This window comes from Saccopteryx bilineata, chromosome 4, assembly GCF_036850765.1.
Source record: "Saccopteryx bilineata isolate mSacBil1 chromosome 4, mSacBil1_pri_phased_curated, whole genome shotgun sequence".
NCBI lineage: Eukaryota > Metazoa > Chordata > Mammalia > Chiroptera > Emballonuridae > Saccopteryx > Saccopteryx bilineata.
In genome coordinates, this window is record NC_089493.1 from 39,481,407 (window position 1) to 39,505,814 (window position 24,408).

Below are 24,408 nucleotides of genomic sequence, written 5' to 3' on the forward strand. Positions count from 1 at the left end.
CAGGCATTGATTTTCAAGTTTTCCATGTTGTCTATTAATCACCTACAGTAGGTGTAAAGGCAGCCTAGTGGCTCTCTGCTCCACCACTTACCTGGGGCAAATAAATGCCTTCCCCTATCCGGGCCTCAGTGGCCTCATCAAAAGGAGACAAGCAAATCAATTTCAAAGGTATTCTGAGGGTTGAATGAGTTAATACATGTAAAACACTCAACCTGACATCTAAATAACCCTTACTGAGTAACGACTATTATTATGCATTACCCCACCCCGGCCCTACTCCATTTACCAGTTCTCTGCTGCCTATGGACAGGAGAGCAGACCTCGAAGATAGAAGGAACAAACTGAGACTCATGGTGGAGGATCATCTGTTCTCTTCACCACGCACAGTACTTACACATTTGATTTCTACCACCACCGCCACCATCAAATGATTGCATGCGGCTGTCAGTCTGGTCTTCATATGCCAGTATTGAAAGTTTTAGTTGGCCCTGGCCAGTGATTCAGTGGATAGAGCATCGGCCTGGCGTATGGACGTCCAGATTCGATTCCCGGTCAGGGCACACAGGAGAAGCGAACATCTGCTTCTCTCTCCCACCCTCTCCCCCTTCTCTCCCTCTTCCCCTCCCACAGCCAGTGGCTCGATTGGTTTGAGCATCAGCCCAGGCACTGAAACAGGTCAGCCTCAGGTGCTAAAAAGAGCTTGGTTCTTGAGCATCAGTCCCAGAAAGCACTACCAAGTGGATCCTGGTTGGGATGCATGTCTCTCTATCTCCACTGTTGGAAGGAAGGAAGGAAGGAAGGAAGGAAGGAAGGAAGGAAGGAAGGAAGGAAGGAAGGAAGGAAGGAAGGAAGGAAGGAAAAGGGAGGGAGGGAGGAAAGGATGGAGGGAGGGAGGGAAGAAGGAAGAAAAGAAGGAAAAGAAAGAAAGAGAGAGAAAGAGGAAGGAAGGAAGGAAGGAAGGAAGGAAGGAAGGAAGGAAGGAAGGAAGGAAGGAAGGAAGGAAGGAAGGAGGGAAAACAGAAAACAGAAAAAGTTTTAGTCTATGGATGGGGAAAGAATACAAATGTCATACAATGCCCATGTCCTGGTCACTATTACCTAGAGGTCAGAGGAGGTAAGACACCTAATGCTGGCTCCTCTCTTTTCATTTGAGGTCTAAAACCCACCTAGTCTGGGGATAGTAAGTATTAAGTGGAGACTCTTACAAAAGATTTGAAAACACCCTGCTTATGCTAGCCTCAAAGGGGCTACAAGTGACAGAAGACCCTGGAGAGACATTGTCCTCCATAAATACGCTCACTAGAAATGAGCTTGGGAGGAGAGGTCATCCATATGTTAATATCTTAGGACTTGTGACCCTAAAAATGGTGGAAAATATCATAATTTGTGAGGAAATATACTAGGAAAGGGAACTGAGGAAGAAAGACTGTGCAGCCTTCCACTGGGACAGGAACAGAAATGAGCCCTTAGCAGGCTGGAAAAGGTCACTGTCTCAAAGTTGAAACTGAAATACAACCATGTGAAGTAGGACACTTCAGAAGCAATTCAGGTCTGGCCTCCACCACTCGACTGGGAATTCAGGGTGGTCACTGCGATTTTTAAAAAAACAATCTTGGTGGTCCTAGATGATCTCTAAAATTCAACAAGCTTCAGGGAGTTAGCAATGTGGATCTGGTAGAAACAGAAGGTGACACAGGCAGGCCATGAGAGGGACCTCTAGAAGACACACACACACACACACACACACACACACACACACACGGTTGCCCAAGCAAACATGAGCCTGGCCTGCACTCTCATCACAGCGGACCTGCAAGGGACCACTCCGCCCACCTCGTTCACAAGCAAACCTGTGGATTACGGGCCAAGTGCTGCCCCAGCTGTACCTGCAGCTGTTCAGTTGCCTCACAGCTGGCTCTGCAGGCCTGAAAGAGAACAGATCTGGTCACACAGCACCGTCCAGCACTCTCCACCAGCTCATTTTCTCACAAAGTTACTTACAAACATTAAGCACTTCATAGAGCAGAACAACAAAAAAGAGGAAAGAAAAGATTATATTTGTCACTAAAACCCCTGCCCGCAGCACCTTAAGCCTGTCCTACAGCAGCTGATTTTCAGAGCAGTGCCTGCATCCATTCGCATCACGGGACACGTCTGTATTGACGTGGCTGGGAAACGCCAGGGAGTCTCTCCCTACTCCCACCCTCCTCCCCCAGGCTCCACAGAGCTGGGTCTTCTGTTTATTTCCTCCCTGGTTACACATCTAGCCTCACGAAGCTGCAATCGTAGCAGCAGGTGTGGATGACATCAGAATTCTCAGAGCTGGGGGAGCATCCTGAGATCACCGGTCGGCCGACGGCCTGAACCGAGGCCGTGTCTCTTCTCTCCCAAGCCCACAAGCAAGCCGTGTGCCTCACAGGACAAGTTTCATGGAGTTCCGAAAGTATAACGACATTTTTTCAGGACAATGAGAGGAGATTACTACAAGTAGAAAGTCACTCTCCAAAAAGCCACCATTGCAAAATACAGGCCCGGGGCAACATCAAGGGGACAGAAGACTCACATTGAAGAGCGGACTGTCAGGATCCTGGGCCCGGGAGAAGGCCAAGGAGTTAGGCTGTGCTTTCACAAAGATGAGAACCTAGAGAAACACCTGTTCTAAATCACCCAGAGCAGATTCCTGGTGTTAAGTATAATTCCACTCATCTCAGCCTAACCAAGTTGCAAGACAAAATCTTTTTAAACATTTTCATACTCATAAATACTTTTAAAACCAATTTTTATGTTTTCACAGTGTGTCACATGCTGCTACACAATGAATACTACTCAAAATATTGCTTGATTACAAAAAGAGGCCAGGTCTTACTTTGGCTATTTAGATATATGTTCTATGTCTAAGATAAAAGTCTAAAGAAACCTGTCATCTGATTGCCCTGCATTGTTTAGTCCATCATCACAGCTCCAGAACAAATAAATATCTCACTAATAAAATTTAGGACTGCCTTTTCATTACAGTCTAGTCTTTTCATAGTTTTATAAGAGAAAGCAATGGGTCTGAACGCATAAGCCTTCTCTATATAATCTAGTGTCTTCTTTTTCAACAAGCTGGTCACTGCTTTTCTAAAGGGCTATTCTTTTGGAAGATCTCTCGCTCAGGGTATAATCATTTGAGATTCATTCATTTCTTAATTGGAGTTATATTAAACCTTTCTCCAGACAGAACACTAGCCTCCAAGCCATTCCTCTGACTTATCAATCCAAATAACTAGATCACTTTAGCAACCGCTCCGCCATAGGTGACAACCAGGCAGTAACGCGAGGTCTAGCTAACAGCTGATCGCTCCAGGCCTGCAAACACTCGGAAAAAAAGAAAAGCAAGAAGCACGTGTTAGAAGAACCAGGGAAACGAGTAATGCATTTGGAACAGTATCTGCCGACGATGGAGAAGCTGAGAAGGACTAAAGTGCCTTGGTCAGAGGTAAGCTGCTCTGGCTGCCCTAACAGTGACGCCGTCCAGTTCTCGTCTCTGCACAGCAGCGTCTACAAGGCATCGTCTAATGTTAGCTGGTAGGGATAAGCACTAAATGACCCTCTGGATGCTAATCTTCAACGGATCCTTTAAGACATCTAATTACCACTTCTCACGTGGTAATCAGTAAAACTGGTTTGAAGACTCCACGGCGGACCAGAACACACTGGAAAGTTTGTAGTGAGAGATGGAAAGATCTGTTGCATGTTCAAAAGGGCTAACACACCTCCGCCCTGTGGGCCCTGCCATCCAGCCACAACAATGACACCGGCAAAGGGCAGTTCCTGTGGAAACACTGACTGTGCGATTCTGCCGGTGGAAACGGGCCTCTGAGAAAACAAAGGCTTCACACCGATAGTAGGCGGTGACGAAGTCCTGTGGGACAGGGGTCCGGGCAGATGCTGTGGGGCCCAGACCAAGACAATCATTAACTTTGCATCAATGAAGATAAAAACCTGTAATTAACTGAAGGTTAAAGCCTACAGATACAACATTCTCTGGTATTTTGAGATCTTCAAGCAGCTGCTCATGAACAAACTCATAATCAGGGGGCATCTCTCCAAAGCTTTTCTACAGTTAGGAAAGGACCGATCACATTAATCTACATTTACGTGAGTTAGGCTGATCATATTATATGCTAATAAATGAGTTAGCTCCACCTTCACCATCCCTCTGTTTGAATTTAATTACTAGTTTAGCCTCTAAAAGGGCACTCCTTTCACCTGCAAATGAGTTTGGCACTTGTGTTCAGAACTGAGTTGGGCATCTAGACTACACTCGGCCCCTCCCATGAGATAGCCCAGTTACAGTACAGAGGGAGGCCACTGGGCTTACAACCTCACAGGGCCGCCCCCACACAAGCCTCAGCTATCACTCTGACTTTTACCGCCTCCTTTCTCACCCCTCACCTCAAGGCATCCTGTACCACCATTTCTTCTGCACCTGCCCAGGCACAGGAAATAAACAGAGACCAAGACAATTTCCCTGCCCTCATAAAGCAAGTTCCTGCCAGTGGGAGGAACCAGGTACACTTTGCTTTCAAATGGTACTTCAGTGTGGTTATCCCAATGCAAAATGACCCAAACAGGTAAAATACCATGGGAAAAATACAAATCTTCAAGGGGAAACAAGGAAAGGAGTCTGTGCCACTTTAAACTTAATTAATACTGACTTCCCCTGAAGCCTGCACTTAATATTGCCTCCCTCCAGGAGGTCCTCCCCAAATTCCCCAGGCTCACAATTCCCCTACCAGGCTGCACAGAGTTCTATTCTAAACTACCTTATGATGAAAGAACGGGTTTGTGCCATCTCCCCCACGACAGGGTGAGCTCCGTGAGCATTGCACCCTTCGCACCTAACCTTGTCTCTGGCCATAGCAGGTGCTCAGCAAATGATGTGAGCTGACGCATGAAAGTGTGTGGGTATGTGTATGTGCGTGCTCAGGCCTATCTGCAGGTAATGGAGAGTGACACATCTGTGCTATATCGCTTCATTCACCCTTATCTTTTCTAATGTTCATAACAAGTCCGTTGTAGGAAAGACTCACCTGCTCTCCTCCCCGAGTAGGTATTGAAAATGAAAAGCATTTAGCATGAGCAAAAGCAAGAAGACCTGCTTTGCTCATTTCTACCTAGATCACGAACTGAGAGACAAGGAGAAGTGGGAGATGAAATGAGGAAGGTAGGCACGGGCCAGACCACGGGGAATCTTCCCTGAAGAGCCTGACCTCTGTAGGCAATGGAAAGCCTTTGAAAGACTTCCCCCAGGAGAAAGGTTAAGGTTGAGTTTTAGACAATTCCTCCAGGTAGCTCTGTGAGGTGGATTTGAGGGAGTAAGACCAGTTCCAAGGCTATTATAAAAATCCATCCATGAACAACTAAGGTGCCACCACGAAGAATTGATGCTTCTCATCTCTCTCCCTTCCTGTCTGTCTGTCCCTCTCTCTGACTGTCTCTCTGTCTCTGTCAAAAAAAAAAAATCCATCAATATGATAGGGGCCTGAAGAAGTGTAATGCTTATGGAGAAAAAAAGGTGACTTAGGAAGTATTTTACCAGCCAATTCAGTAGGACTTGGCAATGGACTGAATGGGGGAAGAGGTGAAAGGAGAGAAAACTCCACAATGATGCCTAGGTGACTGGCAATGGTGAGACCAGCTCTGACCGATAAAAGGGGCGGAGGGGGTGGCTGGGGTAAAGATGGTTATTTAACTGTGGAAAATGTTGACTTGGAGATGCCTGAAGGATGTCCAAGTGAGTCTGTCCAGCAGGCCTATGAGGTGTGAGCCCTTGGGCATGTTCTTGCGCCTCCCTGAGCCAGTTTGCTCATGTAGGAAAAGCAGGTACTATGGCAGCTGCTCATCTCTCATAGGCTGTTGTAAGGATTGAAGGAGACAGAGCAGAAAGCCCTTTGCTCTGAGCCTGCTCCAGTCCTAGAAGCAAGAATCAGGCTGAGGGACAAAGACGGGAGACAGCTTTGGAAGTCCTCGGCATATGCGCTATATGGTTTAGACCAGGAAAACAGATGAGACATCTCAATGAGAGAGACAACAATAGCAGGACAAAAGCCTAGGAAACATCAATAATTAAGGAGATTAAGGAATGAAGTACAAAAAAATCCAAGAAGGTGTGCAAACTGTCTAAAGGAGAACAGAGCAGCCAACAAGACAAATAAGTGACATGATGACATGGTCATTCCTGAGTTTTGTAGGAGCGGTATTCACGCAGTGATAGAGGCTGACGCCACCTGCATTTGGAAGAAGGGGGGGCAGATGCAGGCAGTGTTTTGGGGAAGTGTCTGAGAAGGAAAAGGGAGACACTAAGCCTTACCTCAAAAGGGAAGCAAGCAAGGCCCAGAATGGCTGGGTGGCTTGTTCGGTGGAATTGGGGATGCTGAGGGTTTAGAGCAGTCTGGGTCTGTTTCTAAAGGGAAGGCGCCAGAAGGAAGGGAGAGGATGAAGGTCCGGGAAAGGGAATGCCTGAGCCAGGAGGACGCCGAGGGGACCCAGGGGAAAGGGAATGCTCGAGCCAGGAGGACACCGAGGGGACCCAGGGGAAAGGGAATGCCTGAGCCAGGAGGACACCGAGGGGACCCAGGGGAGAGGGAATGCCTGAGCCAGGAGGACACCGAGGGGACCCAGGGGAAAGGGAATGCCTGAGCCAGGAGGACACCGAGGGGACCCAGGGGAAAGGGAATGCCTGAGCCAGGAGGACACCGAGGGGACCCAGACAGAGCAGGTGGAGGCCTGGGCCTGAACAGGAAGTTCCTCTTATGGGAAGAACGCCTGCAGGATATGCCCAGGCGGGAGCAGGGAGCTCACACCTATCAGCTTGTTTTCCTGGAAGGAACGTGCAGAAGGTCACTGGAATGCTAGGAGACAAGCACGTTCCCCCTGTCACTCCGCCTCTAACCTCAGCTCTTCCAAATAACGGGCCCAGGAGAACACAAGTGAGGAAGTTTGGGTCCTGCTAAGATCAGAGGAGGGGAAATGAGACCACTACATTCTTTCTTCCAATTCTCTGTCGGTTTCTTCTTTTTTAACGTAAGCTTCATTGAAGCAGAACTGCCACGAGGGTAATTTGACTTCAAGATATAAAGGAAATAATGTTCATGGAAAGACTTAATATCTTGACAGGGACTTTTCAGAATCAGTATTTTTCCTGTTTTAAGACAAAATTCTACATAAACAAGTTCAATTGGATCAAATTATAGCAGAAAGCATTGACAATGAGCCATTAGAAATTCAGTTCAGCCTGACCAGGCAGTGGCGCAGTGGCTAGAGCATTGGCCTGGGGTGCTCAGGACCCAGGTTCGAAACCCCGAGGTCACTGGCTTGAGCACAGGCTTACCAGCTTGAGTGCAGGGTCTCCAGATTGAACATGGGATCACAGACATGACCCATGGTCATTGGCTTGAGCCCAAGGTCACTGGCTTGAGCAAGGGATCTCTGGCTACACTGGAACCCTCTAGTCAAAGCAGATATGAGAAGCAATCAATGCACAACTAAGGTGCTACAACTACGAGTTGATGCTTCTCATCTCTGTCCCTTCCTGTGTCTGTCTGTCTCTCCCTCAAGAAAAGGAAGGGAGGGAGGGAGGGAGGGAGGGAGGGAGGGAGGGAGGGAGGGAGGAGAAATTCAGTTCAGAGAGAAAAACGGACGCTAGAGTCACTTCAGGAATCACTTATATTTTTGCCAACTCAGGATATTTTAAGAAAAATAAGCATAAATGGCAACTATCACTTCAAGGTCACAGTTAAACCATGGTCGAGCCTATGCCCCTCACTGGTGTCCCATCCTTACCAAGGCTGGAATGGCATTAATATGTTCCGGACTTCTGGTGAGCCAGAAGATGAAGTCTCTCAGTTTTTCCTATTTTGAAAACCACCTCTTATCACCTGACGAAAGTTAACATTTTATTTGGGAAATGCCCAGGTAAAACTAGTCCCATCACACACCTTATACTTATTTAAATAGTCAAGGGAATGAAAATCACTCTAGCATATTCATTCTCTCTAAACTACCCCTGAGGCTGCTTTTAACACACTCTCTCTCTCTCTCTCTCTCTCTCTCTTCCTCTCTCTCTCTCTCTCTCTCACACACACACACACACAGTATTAATGTCTACATCTGAAATATAAATGTTTTAAAGGAAAATCTTTTTAGCAAAAGTGTATGACAGTGTGCCCTGGCCAGGTAGCTCAGTTGGTTAGATTCATCCCTATACCCTAAGGTTGCAGGTTTAATCCCTGGTAAGGGCACATACAAGAATCAACCAATTAAAAAAAAAAAAAAGAAAAGAAACAATGAATACATAAATAAGTGGAATAAATTGATGTTTCCTCTCTCTCTCCCCCTTCCTCTCTTCCTAAAATCAATCAATAAACAATTATTTTTTAAACAGTTGACGACAGTGTTCAAATCCTTAATCAGTCCAAAGACAAGAACAATGAAGAATTCCTTCATTTTACCAATGTTTCCTGGATCCCCACCACATGCGGGGCCCTTTGCCATGGGCTGGGGGAGCTTGAGGGTGCTTAATGCTCACACAGACAGGGCTATCACTGGGCCAAAAGCAGGTCAGGCTGTAGTGAGGGCAGACACCCACGGGCACATTCTCATTCACCTCCAGACTTTTGCAACAACAGTGCCCCAGTAGATCAATGCAACCACAACCCAGGTACAGGATGTGCGTGACATGGAGGTGAGGAGGCCCAGCAGGGAGACTCAAAGATCTATTCTCTGCATAGCTAAGGAGCGAACCCAGGCTCCTGAACAAAGAAAACCAGGGCTGTGCTAAAACATCAGTGCAGACACTCTGCGGCCTTACTATAGAGTAAATGAAACTTCTGTTCTGAAAAAAAAATTAAATATGTACACTTCAGAAAACCTCTAACTTGACAACTGTCAAAGATCTAGAACCCAAAATAAGTAGCTGGTCAACAGATAAAATTAAAAGTAATCAATTTCAAGATTAGTCAATACAGAGGAGAAAACTTCACATTATCTGCAAACCAAATGAAAATCATTGGTGCTCTTGATTTTATCCATAAAACTACAAGTTCAAATAATGCACTTTTGAAACTCTTGTTTTTCTCTTTGGAAACATAACAATAATTCATATTCAATAAGTAGATATTTAAACTTAAACCAAGGAAACATTCTCTAATGCCAATTGAAGGAGGCGATTTACATTATTTCCCTTAACTGTATCAATAAAAGTGCTCACTTCAGCTTTAGCAACTAAAAGATGAAGTACTTTCTGAAGTCCTTTGCAACTACCTACCATAACTTTACTTCTCTGTTTGGTTACATTAACTCAGAACCTGTCCAATATTGTATCAGAACCTGTCCAATATTGTATCAAGGTTTTCCATAAACTTAACTCTGGCCAACACAGTAGCCATAGTAATCCCAGCTTCATTTCCACATATTCCTTACAAGATCAGAGTGGTCACGTGTGCAAAACTGACCCCAAATCCCTCTGATCCAGGGTAAGAAAACCATCTCCTCTTCCACCAGTAACCATCCTATTGGTTTACACTCCAGAATCTTAAATAAAAAGCAAAAACAAGAAGGCTGAACTCAAAAACTTCTTATAAAATTTTCTAATATTCAAAAACTCAAAAATTGTATGTAAATAAATGTCTTCCTGTTTTCTGAGTTAATTTCAGAAGAGGCTGGGTCCGTGACTTTACAATTAAGCACTGGAGTAGAATGATGGCAGTGGTGACAATGATCATTTCCCGCAGCAGTATTTGTCAAGCACTGTGCTAGACAGTTTACATAATTCCTCGCTGTATTATCACATAACCCTGTGAGGTAGGTTCTGCGTTACGATGAGAAAGCTGGCACTTGCAGAAATTAAATGACCTCTCCAAAGAGGCAGACCTAATAGTTGAACCCCAATCTGACTGACACCCAACCATCACACTATGATGCACTGATAATTATGGTAGTTGTCCAACAAATATTCTTCAAAGCCCAAATTTGAGTACTATTACTCTGTAATTGTGGACTATGCATCCTAATTCATGTGGCCTAGGCAAATGCTAATATCTTTTTACATTAAACACAGAGAAGCAGATAATGAAGGCAAAGTCAGAAATATTCTCAAACTCAGGGAGATGCCAAAATAGGCATTATCCAAAATTGTTCAAAATAGGCAAATTATCCAGAACTAATGCACAGAATTATAGTTTATAATGTAAATGAGCTTTCAGTAGTAAGAAAGAATCAACTGTCTCTAGTTATTCATAACCTTTGAGGTTTTATTTTCTTTATGATTATTGGCACCATCTTTATTAATTCTCATCCATATATTTATAGCTTTGTAAAAAAAAAAAAAAAACCACTTTAGGGCCCTATCCATTAATATAATTATCCTATCCCTCTACATATTGAAACTTTCCACTAATACTTGAGTCTATAGAGAACATTTTATCACTTCATATTCATTTTGAAATATCCCTAATCTTTGTGAGCAGTATATATCATTCAAAAACTCAAAAATTTGCAATAAAATTCATTGTCTTTGTTTCCTTTCTCTTTTCTCTCTTTAGAAAATACAGTATTGAAGGAGGTAGACAGTAAACAGATGCTTCTATGCCCACTTGAGGGGCACCCACAAAGGTATAGGGTACCGTATCCCCAGGAAACTGCTACATCACCACCCCCACTGTTTAAGATGCAACCTTCTGTGTGTCTCTCTTTGGCCAACATAATCATTGTCAGCAAGCCCTGGTTGAAATATTAATTTCCTTAGAAGATTAAAAGTAACCCAAGCTACCGTTTTGTACTGGGCATGTTTAATATATCCAATCTAATCTTCACACCAATCTTATGAGGGACTAACGTTAGCACCATTTCCCAGAGAAGAGTCAGCGATCAAGCGACTCAAATTGTAGCAGAGCTCGAGTGATGCACAGAACGTGCTTACCAGCACCAAGTCTACCCTCTTTCCAATCCTTCCAGTTGTTCGTCCACCTGCCAAGCCTATTCCCACCTCCAGGCCTTTGGCTTAGCTGTTTCCTCTGCTGGGATGCTCTTTCTCTAATCTTCCCATGGCTGGTGGCTTCTTGTCCCTCAGGTCTCAGCCGAAATGTCACCCTCTCTGTGAGTCTTTGTCCACTCTAGGTAGAGCAGTCACCAGTCACTCTCTATCACATCACCCTGTACTAACTCTCTACTTTGCATCTAACCACCATTGGTTATTCTCTTAGTCACCGAGTGACCTGTTTGCTTGCTTGCTATGTATGTACCTCTCCATGCTAACACCTCTGTGAGAGCCAAGATTCTGGGTGTTGTGTTCTCCTGCTCTACCTGTGACTCCTAGAATGGAGTCAGGCATAGGGCAGGCACCCGGTAAAAATCTCTGAATGGCTTTCCTGCTGCCTCCACCACACGCTGAGCTGGCGTCCATAAAGAATCTTGGACTGAAGTCCAGAGAGCTAGAGTCTAGCTCACCTCTAGCTAGGGGGCTGTGCCCTGGATGACCGCCATTCAGCTCAATTTCTACCATCATCAGGTTGTGTTCCGGGGTGTTGGCAAGGTGAGATGTAACTCAAGGAAAGGTCAGAAAATCTGGTTGGGTGAGAGGAACCCAGGCTATGGGAGCCAGGGGTCACAGGGCAAGAGGAGGAGATGAGTATCACTGATGTCATCATGTTGTCTTGGACTAACACAGTCGCTCACCACAATGCCCAGTACAGCTCAGATGTTTCAAGTATACAGACAAATTGTATCTCTTTTTACAGGGGAAAAGTTTATATTAACAAAAGACATCACACCAAGCTCACTCAAACTGCCCTAGTTTTTTGGGTTTTTTTTTAACTTTTCATCTACTGTGAACCTCAAAGAAACCCCTTCAAAAATAGAGGCTTTTGAAAAATACCTACATAACAAAACTAAATAGGTCCCAAAATGGGTCATGATTTGGTATACTTCACCAGGAGCCAGACATGGGAATACTTTTTTTTTTTTAAAGCACCTTCTTCTCTAAAATTTATAGCGCTTCTTTTCTCATGGTTGTCTTCCAAAATTAAAGAGAAAATGTCCTCAAATACAGAGGAAAATGTTAGAATCATGCCCAGGGAATTAGAAATGAATAAAAGCCTTCTTTTTTGAGACTTTTCGATTGGCATTTCTTAACTTGAGGCCTTGTGTTCAAGTCAGGCTTCAGGAACCACTCACCTGGTGACAATATTCCCAGCAGATTATCAGTATGCACATATGCGCACTATTCTAGAAACAGGACCCGTAGCTTTCGTCATCACTAAAAGGGGCCAGAACTCTAAAACGTTTTCAAAAGCGCTGCCTCTGCTGAATCTGTTCGCAACTCTTCTGTACTGTGTGGAACAATGATAACATATAAAAAAGCACTTAAGTGTTTCATAGCTCCACAGTACACCTGAAATCTATATATTATTAATCAATGTCACCCCAGTAAATTCAATTAAAAAAAAAGAGAGGTCCATAACTCACAGATTAATAAATGCATTCTATTTAGGCAATTATGCTCATATATTTATGACTTTTGTATAATCTTCCAAAAAATAATTTCAGAGCAAAGAATAAATCTGAGCATCAGCAGAATAGCGTCCAGAAGATATTTCAGAAGGGAGAATTTTCATTAACCAAAGGAACCGCAACTAGAACCACGTAACCCGGATGCTGGAAGGAGCCACAGAGCTCAGGCTGCCCAGCCACTGATGTCGCAGAGAAGAACACCAAAGTCCAGTGTGAGGACAGAGGCATGACATCATGTTTAACTGCCATAAGAGAGATACAGAAACAGCGCTATGTAAGTACACGGAGAAAATATGATGTACAAAGGGACATGCAGCTTTTTGGTTTGGATTTAAGCACTTGGAGAATAAGCACTAGTTCTAGAACATGCTCACACTGTCCCCTTAAGATTTAATTTATTAATGTAATTATGAGGGGCTCATGGTGCCCACAATCCTATCCTCTGGCAACTTTCTTAAATTTATTTTAACATAAGCACATATCAAACATCTTTGTCTCCCTCTACGGTCAAAGGTCAAAAGTGTACAAGGATAAAACTTAGATAAAATCAAAGGAACTTTCTAAAGGCGGCAAGTCATAAAAGCACTGCTAGTGAGTCTCCTATTAGGTAAGTAGTCTCTCTACTGAAAAGTCCTGTGTGCGTTGACAATCACTACTGTAACTTTCTGGTTCTACAGAAATACACTAACATAATAATCTTGATAAATTTCCCTGGATACTACCATGATTCTCAACCAAAATTTCCCATCTCATCAGCTTCTTCAGCATAGCACTTAAACACTAGATAGCCAGTACCCTTGAGTTCATTCCTCTGTTTAATTAAAATGTCTATCCTACAGTGATTTCTAGTATTTGTCACCATCTAGGGTGGATATATAAACTGGTGGCTACAGCCACTTCTCGACTACAAAGCATTAATTACCATGCTAGTGAGAATGGCTCCTAGCAAAAGCTCAGTCTCTCTCTCACATGACTTACAGCCATCACATAGGACAAGGATCCCATTAGTGTAAAACAAGAGGTATATAGCTGCATGGCTTAAAATGAGGACCTACTGTAATTCCTTAAGTCTGCTTCTAAGCCAAGGAAATAACATCAACATCACTATCAACGCTAAAAGCCATTTAGACTTGAGCTAAGTCTTTTCTAAGCCTGAGCAATTTAGATTTAGACCAATTTAATTCTGAGGAGTTACTAACTTTGATAAGACATAATTCGTTTTGACTACTTAAAACCAAACCAATTATTCTAAAAGAGAAGAAATGACGTAATTGCCTAACACATGGAGGCTGAGGTTTTAGAGATGGAAGGTCCTTAGAGATGTTCTAGTGCAACTCCCCTAATTACATAAACCGGGGAACCGAGACCCTGATGGTGGAGATCTGCCTGAAGTCACAGCTGACCCCCTAACTCCCATTATAGCACAGCACTTATGCATTGCTGGAAGTTGTATAACAAAATATAAAGAGCTTTTTTTTTATAAATCTAATTTATTTTGAAATATGGTTCTACACTATATGAGTATTCCCTTGCTTCTTTTTAATGTTGAAATAAGTCCTGCATAAAAGTGAAACTAAGAGACATTGATAAGAGTGTGGTGGTTATGGGGGGAGGAGGGAGAGGGAGAGGGAAAGGGAGAGGGAAAGGGGGAGGGGGAGGGGCACAAAGAAAACTAGATAGAAGGTGACAGAGGACAATCTGACTTTGGGTGATGGGTACGCAACATAAGTGAATGACAAAATAACCTGGACTTGTTATCTTTGAATATATGTATCCTGATTAATTGATGTCGCCCCATTAAAAATAAAATTATTTTAAAAAAAAAAATAAATAAATAATAAAGTTTAAGTATAAAATTAAAAAAAAAAGAAATGTCCTGCCTTTATGAAACAATAATGACAGTAGATGGCAAATGTTTTCAAGTGTGCTTCATGTTTCTAGTGTAACAAAATTAAAAAGATGGAAATCTTGTTTCTTTATGCAAGATTTTTTTAAAGTAGTACTTCATACAATACTGATTTGCAGTTAACTCCCCCTATATATTCACTAACAAGCCAGCTTCCTCTAAAATAGCAGGTACATAAAAAATATCTAAATAAATATACATCTGATTTAACATACGTATAAATTAATAAATACATATGAATAAATCTAAGTAAGTCTATCTACATTTGTATGTAGATGTTAAATGTGTGTGAGAGAGAGAGAAAGAGAGAGAGGGAGATAAATCATGTGAGCGAAGACAACAGTACTGCTTTGGCTGAAGCTTTGGTTCCCACATACCAAAAACCAAGGCTGGAGCTAAAGTAGCTACCAAAAACTAAAAAACTTCCCGAGCACGGACTGAGTCAAGAGGAATGTTTTGCAATAGGGAGTAGTGGGGTCTGTGGCGCATCAAAGCACCTCCTAACAACTACAGATTCAACAGTAAAAACCTCTCTGCCAAATAAATGCAACTGCAAGCTGTCCTCGGGTCTTAGAGCTACCAGGCTGCTGTTGTTCTAAGTAGATTGCCCTCCTACTTCAATATCCGTGATTCCTTTATAATTTGTACAAAGCTTAGGATATGTGATGGCTCAAAGAGAGTGTTACTGTTTTCTGCCTTTGAGAGTCAAATGTTCTTTCAGACCATCTGTTTGCAGACATAAACACTTTGTCCCCTCCCAAACTTTCCAAAAGATGGAAACATTTCCATGGGTCTGGAACCTTGACTTTTCAAAAGGGCGTCTGTGATGTCTCTCTGGGAAAGCGTTATCACATCAGAAATTCCCTTTCTTCTTTTGAAGAATGATTTTTCATAGTCATTTAAATAAAGCAGGCCTGTGGCTATCTATGCTAGGGCCTTAAAAAAACAGCTATTTTCCCTCCAAGAAAATATCTCTGATCTCCTCAAACCAGGTACTGAGTGAGCAGCATCTTAATACTTACTTCTGTTCTATAATTTCCTGGTTATTGTCCCCTCCCCCCTCAGTCTTTCTCCCCCTTGGAACTATGAGGTCTATGAAGGACGAGATCATGCCTGTCTAGTCCACTTGCCTCTCCGGGATAGAGCCCAGAGCCCAGTACACAGGACATGCTCATTGGTGGGTGAATGCTCACGTAGGCCTTGGCATTTCATACAAAAACATGTAATAGTTTGTTGCAGTAGCACCCAAGGAGCTGAGGGGATAAATCAGTCCATCGCCCGTAAGAAACCCGCTCTGACCAATATCCACACTTCCATGAGAGCCCAATCTATTCATGCGTCTCAAGATGAAGAGGAGAGTGGACCATGGAGACGCCAGGATGTTGAGGGAAACTAAGGAGGGGGTACCAAACCCAGCCTTGACAGGTCAGGAAAAGTTTTCTGGGTAAGGAATGTCTACCACAAGACCTGAAGCACAAGTAGGAATCGGCAAGGTGAGCCTTGGGGAACTAAAAGATGCTCATTGAGACGCAGTGCAGAGTGTGGACTGGGATGTGAGAAAATGAAGGGCCAGGTCATGAAGAACGTTCTACACCATTTCAAAGAATTATGTTTTACCTAAAGTAGCAGGGAGCCACTGAATGGTTTTAAGTAAAGGGATGGTTATGAGCTTGGCAACGGAGAAAGATCATTTGGATACAGCAACGATGAGAGTGAAGAGTGGACTGGTACTGAGTTTCCACTCAGGACTCACTTTCTACCATATTCTAATAAAATGGAGCTAAGAAGCCAACACAAAGGAGCCCCTGGTCTAGTCAAGTGTTTTCTAAAATAGAAAAAAGACTACAGAGAACCCAAGGCACTTCTCTTAATCTAAGGAAATGCTGCCTGCCTCATAAAAGTGTACTTGTCCCTTTAACTATCACATCTAGTCACCAGTCTGAACACTTGCTAAAATATCAAAACTCTACTAAGAGTTGCATAAGATAAAATGATTCACACTCAGCCCACCAACTTCATTAGCTCTCCGAGGTTGAAATACAACCTTTTAATGCTTTTCTCTTGTTTCTGTTATGAATTTAACACATTGGGCTCACGAATTACTAGTGAACAAAGTTACAGCATATTAACACATTTAATATCAGTCTTTTAAAATGCAGCAAAAGCAAGGAGTTTCCCATAAGCAGAGATTTCAATCCATTAGCATAGTCCAAGGGCATAGAAATCTGGTCCAGCCTTTCAAGCACATACTTGGTATATCATTCACGGCTTTAAAAGAGGGATACTGCAATAACCGTAATAATTGGTCATTCTTTAATTATTTTCATTTATTCCTTTTAGGAAGATGAATAAAATGTTTAAAGAAAGATATTCCCAGAGTACTTACAATGTACTTGCCCAAAATCACAATAAAAAAAAATATCATTCTTTTGACAAATATTAATATTTAGTGCCTAAGTGAGTGTATACAAGACACAGTTCAAGGTGTTGGAGTTAGAACAGTGGGTAAGAGAGGTGGGGGCCCTATTCTCAAGATGTTTATACTCTACAGGGCAAAGGTACAAGAAGCAGACTTATTTCAGAGAGCGGTGAGTGCAATGAAAGGTGACAAGATAATAACATGGTCAGGAAAATGCTCTCTGAGGGGAAACATCTGAGCCCCAACCTGCATGATAAGCAGCAGCCAGCCCCACTGCAGCAAAACTCTTACAAGGAAACAGAGATACAATATATCCAAGGCAACTAATGTACATCGGAATGCACCTTAGACATGCTATAAAATGTTTTTCTCCTTAAACACTGACTTAACCGGTCAGTGTTAGACATGCCTCACCAGTCGGCTCAGAAAAAAATAACTGTGAGAATAAATGACCACTACAAAGCGCAAAAGAGAGTGAACCCGTTGCTAATGAAGCCTAGAAGAATTCTGATGCTGTAAATTTATGCACCTGGATTTAGGGATCAAAGGGAAAAGTAGTCAAAGATCGCCGAGGGGTAACCAGACTGCTTCACCTGACAAGACCACCAAACAGGTACCTCACTGAGAACCTGAGAGAAAGCAGCCCTCCAGAGCTCCAGGGAACAGAATGTCTTCAAGAGGGCTGAACCAGGAAAACAGCCTGGGATCCCGCCAAACAGGTCCTTCCTTCCTGAGAGGATGCCAAGGTCGTTCCATGACGCAGCCTCGGGCTCCTCCTGCCTCCCCCCATGTCTCCCTGCTCTGCAGTGTTAGATGCCGGTACCCACTTGGAAAGCCAGCAAATCAAGAGCAAATATATGAAAGAAGGAAATAAGGTTTTAATTTAGACATACCTTTGGTTGCCAGAAGTTCAAGAAATTATGCAAAATAAACAAGTTCTAGAATAAACCAGAAAAAAAAAACTGACAGTGATAATTTAGAAAACGAGACTGTGTCCAAAAATCGGAAACTATCTTTTATGAATGTTTGTTTTGTTTTTATGCTACTGCTCTGATAGATATTTTCTGCACTAAAAAGACAAAGCAGTTTTTAAGTCAACTGTGTCTTAAATCTACTTCACTTAACATCTTTTTTATAAAAGAGGGATAATAATTACTTGTAGTGTTCCCCCACAGCTTTATTGAGGTATAATTGTCATACAATAACATGCATTTAAAAGTGAGCTATTTGACGAGCTTGGACATATGTATACAACTGTGAAATGATCTCCACAATCAAAACAACGGCTGTTGTCATCGTTCTCAGAAGCTTCCTTGAGCCTCCTTTGTGATCCAGCCCACCCTGACCTCCATCCTCTCAGTCCCAGACGACCACCAATGTGCTTCCTGCCATTACAAGCCAGTTTTCATTTTCTGGAATTTTGCATAGTGTGTACTTTTTTTTTGCCTGTCTTCTTTCAGATTAATCATTTTGAGAGTCATCAGCATTGTTACATGTAACAAGAGTTCATAACTTTCTATTGAATAGTATTCCATTGTATGGATACACAATTTGTTTAAACATTCACCTATTCACTGACATTTGATTTGTTTCCAGGTTGGGTGCTATTACGAATAAAGTTTCTAAAAAATATTCTTGCACATATCATTGTATAAATGCTTTCATTTCTCTTGGTAAATACTTAAGAGTAGCTAGGTCATACGGTAGGTATATGTGTAACATTTTAAGAAACTGCTAAAACACTTTTCAACATGACTGGACCATTTTATGTTCCTCATAGTAGTGTATGCAAGTTCCAGGTGCTCTACTCCCTCACCAACACTTGGTATGGTCAATCTTTCTCATTTGCATTTCTTTGACAACTAATGATCTTGAACATCGTTTAATGCGCTATTTGTCAATGAAGGTCCTATTCAAATCTTTGGACCATTTTTAAATTGGCTATGTTTCTCGTTATTATTGAGTTGTAAGAGTTCTTTTATATAATATATTGTTATAGCTCTTTTGTCTGATTTACATGTTGTAAATATTTTCTTCCACTCTGTAGCTTGTGTTTTCATTTTCTAAGTGGCTTTTGAAAGCAATAGCTCTTAATTTTGAAAAAGTCCAAATCATTGATTTTTTATAGATCACTTTAAATATGATCTATTGAGATCAGATTAATCCCCTTTTTATTCTGTTAATATCAATAATTACACTAATTGTTTTTTAAGTTAAATCAACCTTATAGTTCTGGTTATAAACTGAATTATACTATCCATTTGCTATATTGAATTTGATTTGCTAAGAATTTTTATATCTATGTCCCCAAGGAACACTGGTCTGTAGTTTTCCTTTTTTTCTTAACGTTTTAATCAGGTTTTGGTATAGGGATAATGTTGGCCTTGCAGGATGAGTGGGACGTATTTCCTTCTATTTTCTGAAATAGTTTGTGTAGAGCTGGCAACACTTCTTCCTTAATGTATGACAGAATTCACCAGTAAATCCTTCTGGGACCTTATCTTAACATTATGGAAGGTTTTAAACTACAAGTTCAATTACTTTAATTGACAAAGTTATTCAAGTTATTTGAGCGAGTTTTGGCAGTTTGTATCTTTTAAAGAATAGGTTCACTCCAAAATTGCAGCATTCACTGGCATAAAATTGTTCATAATATTTTTAATGTCTCTAAAATCTACAGTTGATGTTCTCTCATTTCTAATATTGATAATTTGTGTCTTCTCTTTTTTCTTGATCAGTCTGGCTTGATGTTCATTAATTTAATAATTTTTTTCAAAGAACCGTTTTTTAGTTTCATTGGTTTTCTCTATTGTTTCTGTTTTCTTCTTCATCAACCTCTGTCTTTATAATTTCCTTCTTTCTGCTTTCTTTGGGTTCAATTTGCTCTTCTTTTCTAGTTTCAGGTAGAAAGTTAGGTCTTTTGAGATCCTTTCTAATTAGGGTGTTTAATGCTGTGAATTTCAGTTCAAGAACTTCTTGGGCTTTATCCTCACCTCCTTGGTTTTTATGCAGATTAAAGGAAATACGTACAGTCAGTCAAGAAAGAAATATGTGATTGCCTAATCCATGTCAGGCATTGTGTTTGGTATCAGAAATACACTGCATATATAACATCATAAATAACATCACAAAACTGGTACTATGATTATCTTTTTTAATATTCAGAAAGTACATTAAGTCAGAAAGCATAACAATTCTTGTTTTACACGAATGATAAATGTATATTCTTCCATTTTTGTCTGTTCACATGATCTAGCAAAAATTAAGTCTCTAGGTTTTTAAAAGCAGCAATTTATTCAATATAATTCCAATTGCAACCTAACTTTATTGTGGAGTAAATTTTATTATTCCATCTGTAACGGTCTAACTATATATTTCAATTTAATACAGTAAAGATAAATAAGTATTTTTATAATTTTAAACTTCAAAGCCACCTTTAGAACTATAAAGAATCATTTTTTGAAAAAGCATTCTATATGTTACCAAATATTTTCCTAAGATTATTTTTCTTAAATATTATGAGAAGAACCCTAGCCAGGTAGCTCAGTTGGTTAGAGTATACCCCAAATCCCTGGTCAGGACACATACAAGAATCAACCAATGAATGCATAAATAAGTGGAACAACAAACCAATATTTGTTATCTCTTTCTCTCCCTTCCTCCAGCCCCCTCTAAAATAAATACATACTTTTAAATTTTTTATTTACTGATTTTTACAGAAAGGCAAAAGAGAGAGAGAATAAAAAGGGTGCGGGGTAGTAACAGGAAGCATCAACTCGTAGTATTTGCATATCGTATGTGCCTTGACCCGGCAAGCCCAGGGTTTTGAACCAGTGGCCTCAGCATTTCAAGCATTTCTGGTTGACACCCTATCTATCCAATGCGCCACTACAAGTCAAGCAAATAATTTTATTTTAATTATAAGAATCAAGGAAACAGTCTAACTCTAACCATTCTATCCTATCATCAAGGTTCGTTCAAAATATCCAGTGGCTGGCCCTGACCGGGTAGGTCAGTTGGTTGGAGAACTCTCCCAACAAACCAAGGTTGTGGGTCCCATCCCCAATCAGGGCACATACAAGAATTAACTAATGAATGCATAAGTAAATGGAACAACAAACCAATGTTTCCTTTTCTTTATCTCTCATCAATAATTAAAAAAAAAACACTCAAAAAAAAAAAACCACCCCAGAACTTACCAAAAAAAAAAAAAAAAAAATCTCAGCTCCCCTAACTGAATATAAATGCATGACAAATCACTGGTTTCAAGGTCATTTAATGCTGATCTATCCTACCAAATACTTAATGTCTTTTTCAAAGTACAAGTGAATTACAGTAAACACCTAAGTATAATTAATTATAAATATAGAGCCAGTCTAGCTTTTCTCTGGGAAGACATGCTTCTAATGGCCACTGGCCAGTCTGCACCACCATCCTTCACAACCTACTTCCTCTAGCTTTATCCAGTCTAACTCCTGTTCAGTCACTCAATAATTCCATTTGGATTCCTAGGCTTACCTCCATTTTTTACTCAGAAATTCACAAGGGAAAATGTCAACCTCTAACTGTATTTTAGCCATTCCTCTCCAGTGCACCTTTAAATTCCACAAAGTAAGTCTGGCTGAAGGGAAGTTAACTCAATATCATTTGATGACATGGTTAAATAGTCTTTATGGATTTTTTTTTTACTTCTATTTAAAAGAAAATGATAGTGCCACTAGCCATTTGTAAAATTAATTCCTCAGAGTGTAAAATAAATATCTAAATGAGTCAGTCTTATTATCCATCCGATTCCACCACTTGTAAATTTCTAACAGGTTTTCAATATTGATTCACATTCTGGGTTCAAAACTGACATCCTTCATGACTTTAAACCATTAAAATCTTGAAAGTCTTCAAACAGCTTACTTCATTTTGCCAAACGAGACCACTTCATATAATTATCATCTCATCGCGTAGAAGTGGGAAGGATAACAATTGCACCACAAAGACAGCATGAGGATTAAGAAGCAAAAGCGTTCTGGCGCTGGGGTGAGTGCCCTAGAAATTTTAATTTACAGCACAAGTGTTACCTCAAGGGAACTACGTGAAAAGCATTGGCCAAGTGGGAATTGCGGGTAGCTGCTGGTCAGTACACAGAAAGACCAGCAGGAGTGGCAGGGTTCCACAAACTCCCCAGAAGCGTCCGCAGCTCTCTTACCAACAGCTGCAGAAACGCCCCCTGCAAGATTCACACCTCTCTCCCTGAGACTGAACTAGTGACGTTACTTTCAAACACCGGTAAACCTCATCTCCTTGGAAAACTGCTCAACAATAAAACTTTGCCGACGCGCAGACCCAGGTACGCTGATCCCCGCCGGTGTAGGTTATGTATCTCTGGGATGTAATGGTTCTGCATGCTGAAACACGTGTGCACGTCTGGGCCGCTGAGCCGACATGTATCCATAAACACTATGAATAATACTTGCGAGAATGTATGGCTTTCTCCTAAGAAACGTTTAAGTGCTTTACCCAAATCAAATCCTTTTAATATCACACCCTCCCTCCCTTTCTCCTCTGCATGTGTTAACAGTGTGCAGATAGGGCGCCTCACCAAGAGTCTGGACGGATGCGGGGGTTGGGGGGGTGGTGAGGAGGTGATCGCCCCCGCCCTGACTTCCCGTTAGCCCAAGCTGCCATCCCGAAAGGGGACCGTATCCAGGCTGGCTTCCTGGAGACACACCTGCGCCCTCACACACCCATCGCGGTCGCGTGACCAGTGCCACAACCACCTGGGCAAGGACCAAAGTCTGGAGGGAATTCCCTCCGCGGCGGAGCCAGGGAAGACGATGGGAAAGCAAGAACCTGGTGAACTCTGTCAAGTGGATGGGGGGGTAGCGCGGGTCAAGTGGACACAGCCGGGAGGGGTCACAAGCTACTCACCCAGCCCTCGAAGGTGTCCGAGGCGCCGGCGATGCGCAGCAGCTCGTGGAACTGCAGGGTGCAGTTGGCCACAAAGTGGTCGTAGCCCAGGGGTGTCTCGTGGAAGACCGCCAGCTCGAGGTGGCCGCCGTCGGTGACGTTGGCGCAGAATTCCTCGTTGTACGTGGGTTTGTTGGTCTTCTGCTTGGTGCTGGTCTGGCCCACGCGCACCTGGTCCACATTCACCGTCAGGTAGGGATCCAGCAACTGGTAGCCTTTCTTGAAGAGCGAGTGGCGCAGGGACCAGCGGGTGGGTTGCAGTCCCACGGCCTCGCCGATGCGGACCCTCAAGTAGCCATTGAACTTCATGGTGTCGGACGACATGCCGGCGCCGCTGTCCCGGTCCCGAGGGGCCGCCCGGGCTCGCCGAGGGAGAGTCTGGGGCCCCTGCTCAGGCCAACCCTCGCGGCAGCCGCAGGAGCGGAGGCAGCTCCTGGGAGAAGCAGCGCCCAAGTCCCCCTCGCCGGGCCATTCTGCTTCGCCGGCGGGACCTTCCCCTCCCCTCCTTCCCTGCCTCCCTCCCTCGCGAGGTGGAAAGGAGGGGAGCCCGGCGCTGAGCTCGCAGCGGGCCGGGGGAGCCCGACCGTCAGTCTCGAGCGCCCGGCGCCCCCCGGGGTTTCTCACTGGACTCGCCCCTTCTCCAGAGCCGGGAGGCTCCTCTCCCCGGAGCGCCAGAGCGACCCGTCCGGTTAGCTCCAGCCTCGCCGCCTCTTGCCCCCGCCTCCTCTGCTGCTCCTGCCCCCGCCTCCGCGGGCTCACGCTCTCCCCCACTCGGCGAGCTTCAAACCAGGAAGCAGCTGCCGCCGCATCCCCGGCAGAAGGCTCGCGGCGCCAGGCTCCAAGTGCACCGAAACCCTGCGCCGGCTCCCGCGCCTTTCGAACCCCGGAGGCGTGGCGCGCGGCCCCGCCGGCCCGGCCAGCCCTGCGGCGGGTCAGCGGTCTGGCACACACCGCCCGAAAGCCCCGCGCCCGTCGGCTGGCTCGCGCTGCGCTGTGCGCGCCGGGTGCGGTGCGGGGCTGATGCGCTGCGGGCTGGAGGCCACCCCAGGCGCAGGCCGAAAAGGGAAGAGCTCGTGGCCTGGCGTGAGCGAACACCTGAGGCATGGAAGACAGACCAGGGTCGGGCTGGGTGGCAGGCAGGAGCGGGAGGAACACGGGAACCCGGGCGGCGAGGTCGCCCGCGCTCTCCCTCCTACCCCGAGAGGTGGGCTGGCGACTCTGCCTGGCCATCTGGGAGGGGCCCTGGCTAGAGGTGGGCGCCCGGCGGGGAGGTTCCTTTTCCTAATCTTTACTGGGCTGGCTCATCTCGGGTTCAGCTCGGGCCCATCCTGTTTGTGCGCCTTTCCTGCAGAGAGTAATTACACGTGTTTTTCTTTTTCTTCTTTTTTTTTTTTTTTTTTTTTAAATAGGGCAGTAGTAATGATGGAAATCCTGTTCGCCTCCTTCCTCCGAGAGAGGTGTGTCTTGTTACACAAAGAGCAGGAAAAGTTGGTTCTGAAGGCAGACATGGCTGAGTCGTAATAGGGCTCTTCCTTTGCGGGGTGGTTTCTGTCCACCCAGCCCTGCACGA

General features: G+C 43.5%; 1 protein-coding gene across 2 annotated transcripts in view; it reads right to left on the bottom strand.

The window, feature by feature from the left end:
- Positions 1-24,128, bottom strand: part of PRKCH (protein kinase C eta) — a 286,597-nt gene extending 262,469 nt beyond the window's left edge. Inside the window, exon 1 of one of the 2 annotated variants that reach the window (XM_066276900.1) lies at positions 22,800-24,128. In XM_066276900.1, coding sequence (XP_066132997.1) covers positions 22,800-24,068 — 1,269 coding nt within the window. In that variant the 5' untranslated portion in view covers positions 24,069-24,128. The remainder of the gene's footprint in view (positions 1-22,799) is intronic. The other variant, XM_066276899.1, reaches the window with a different exon arrangement.
- Positions 24,129-24,408: the final 280 nt, after the last annotated feature.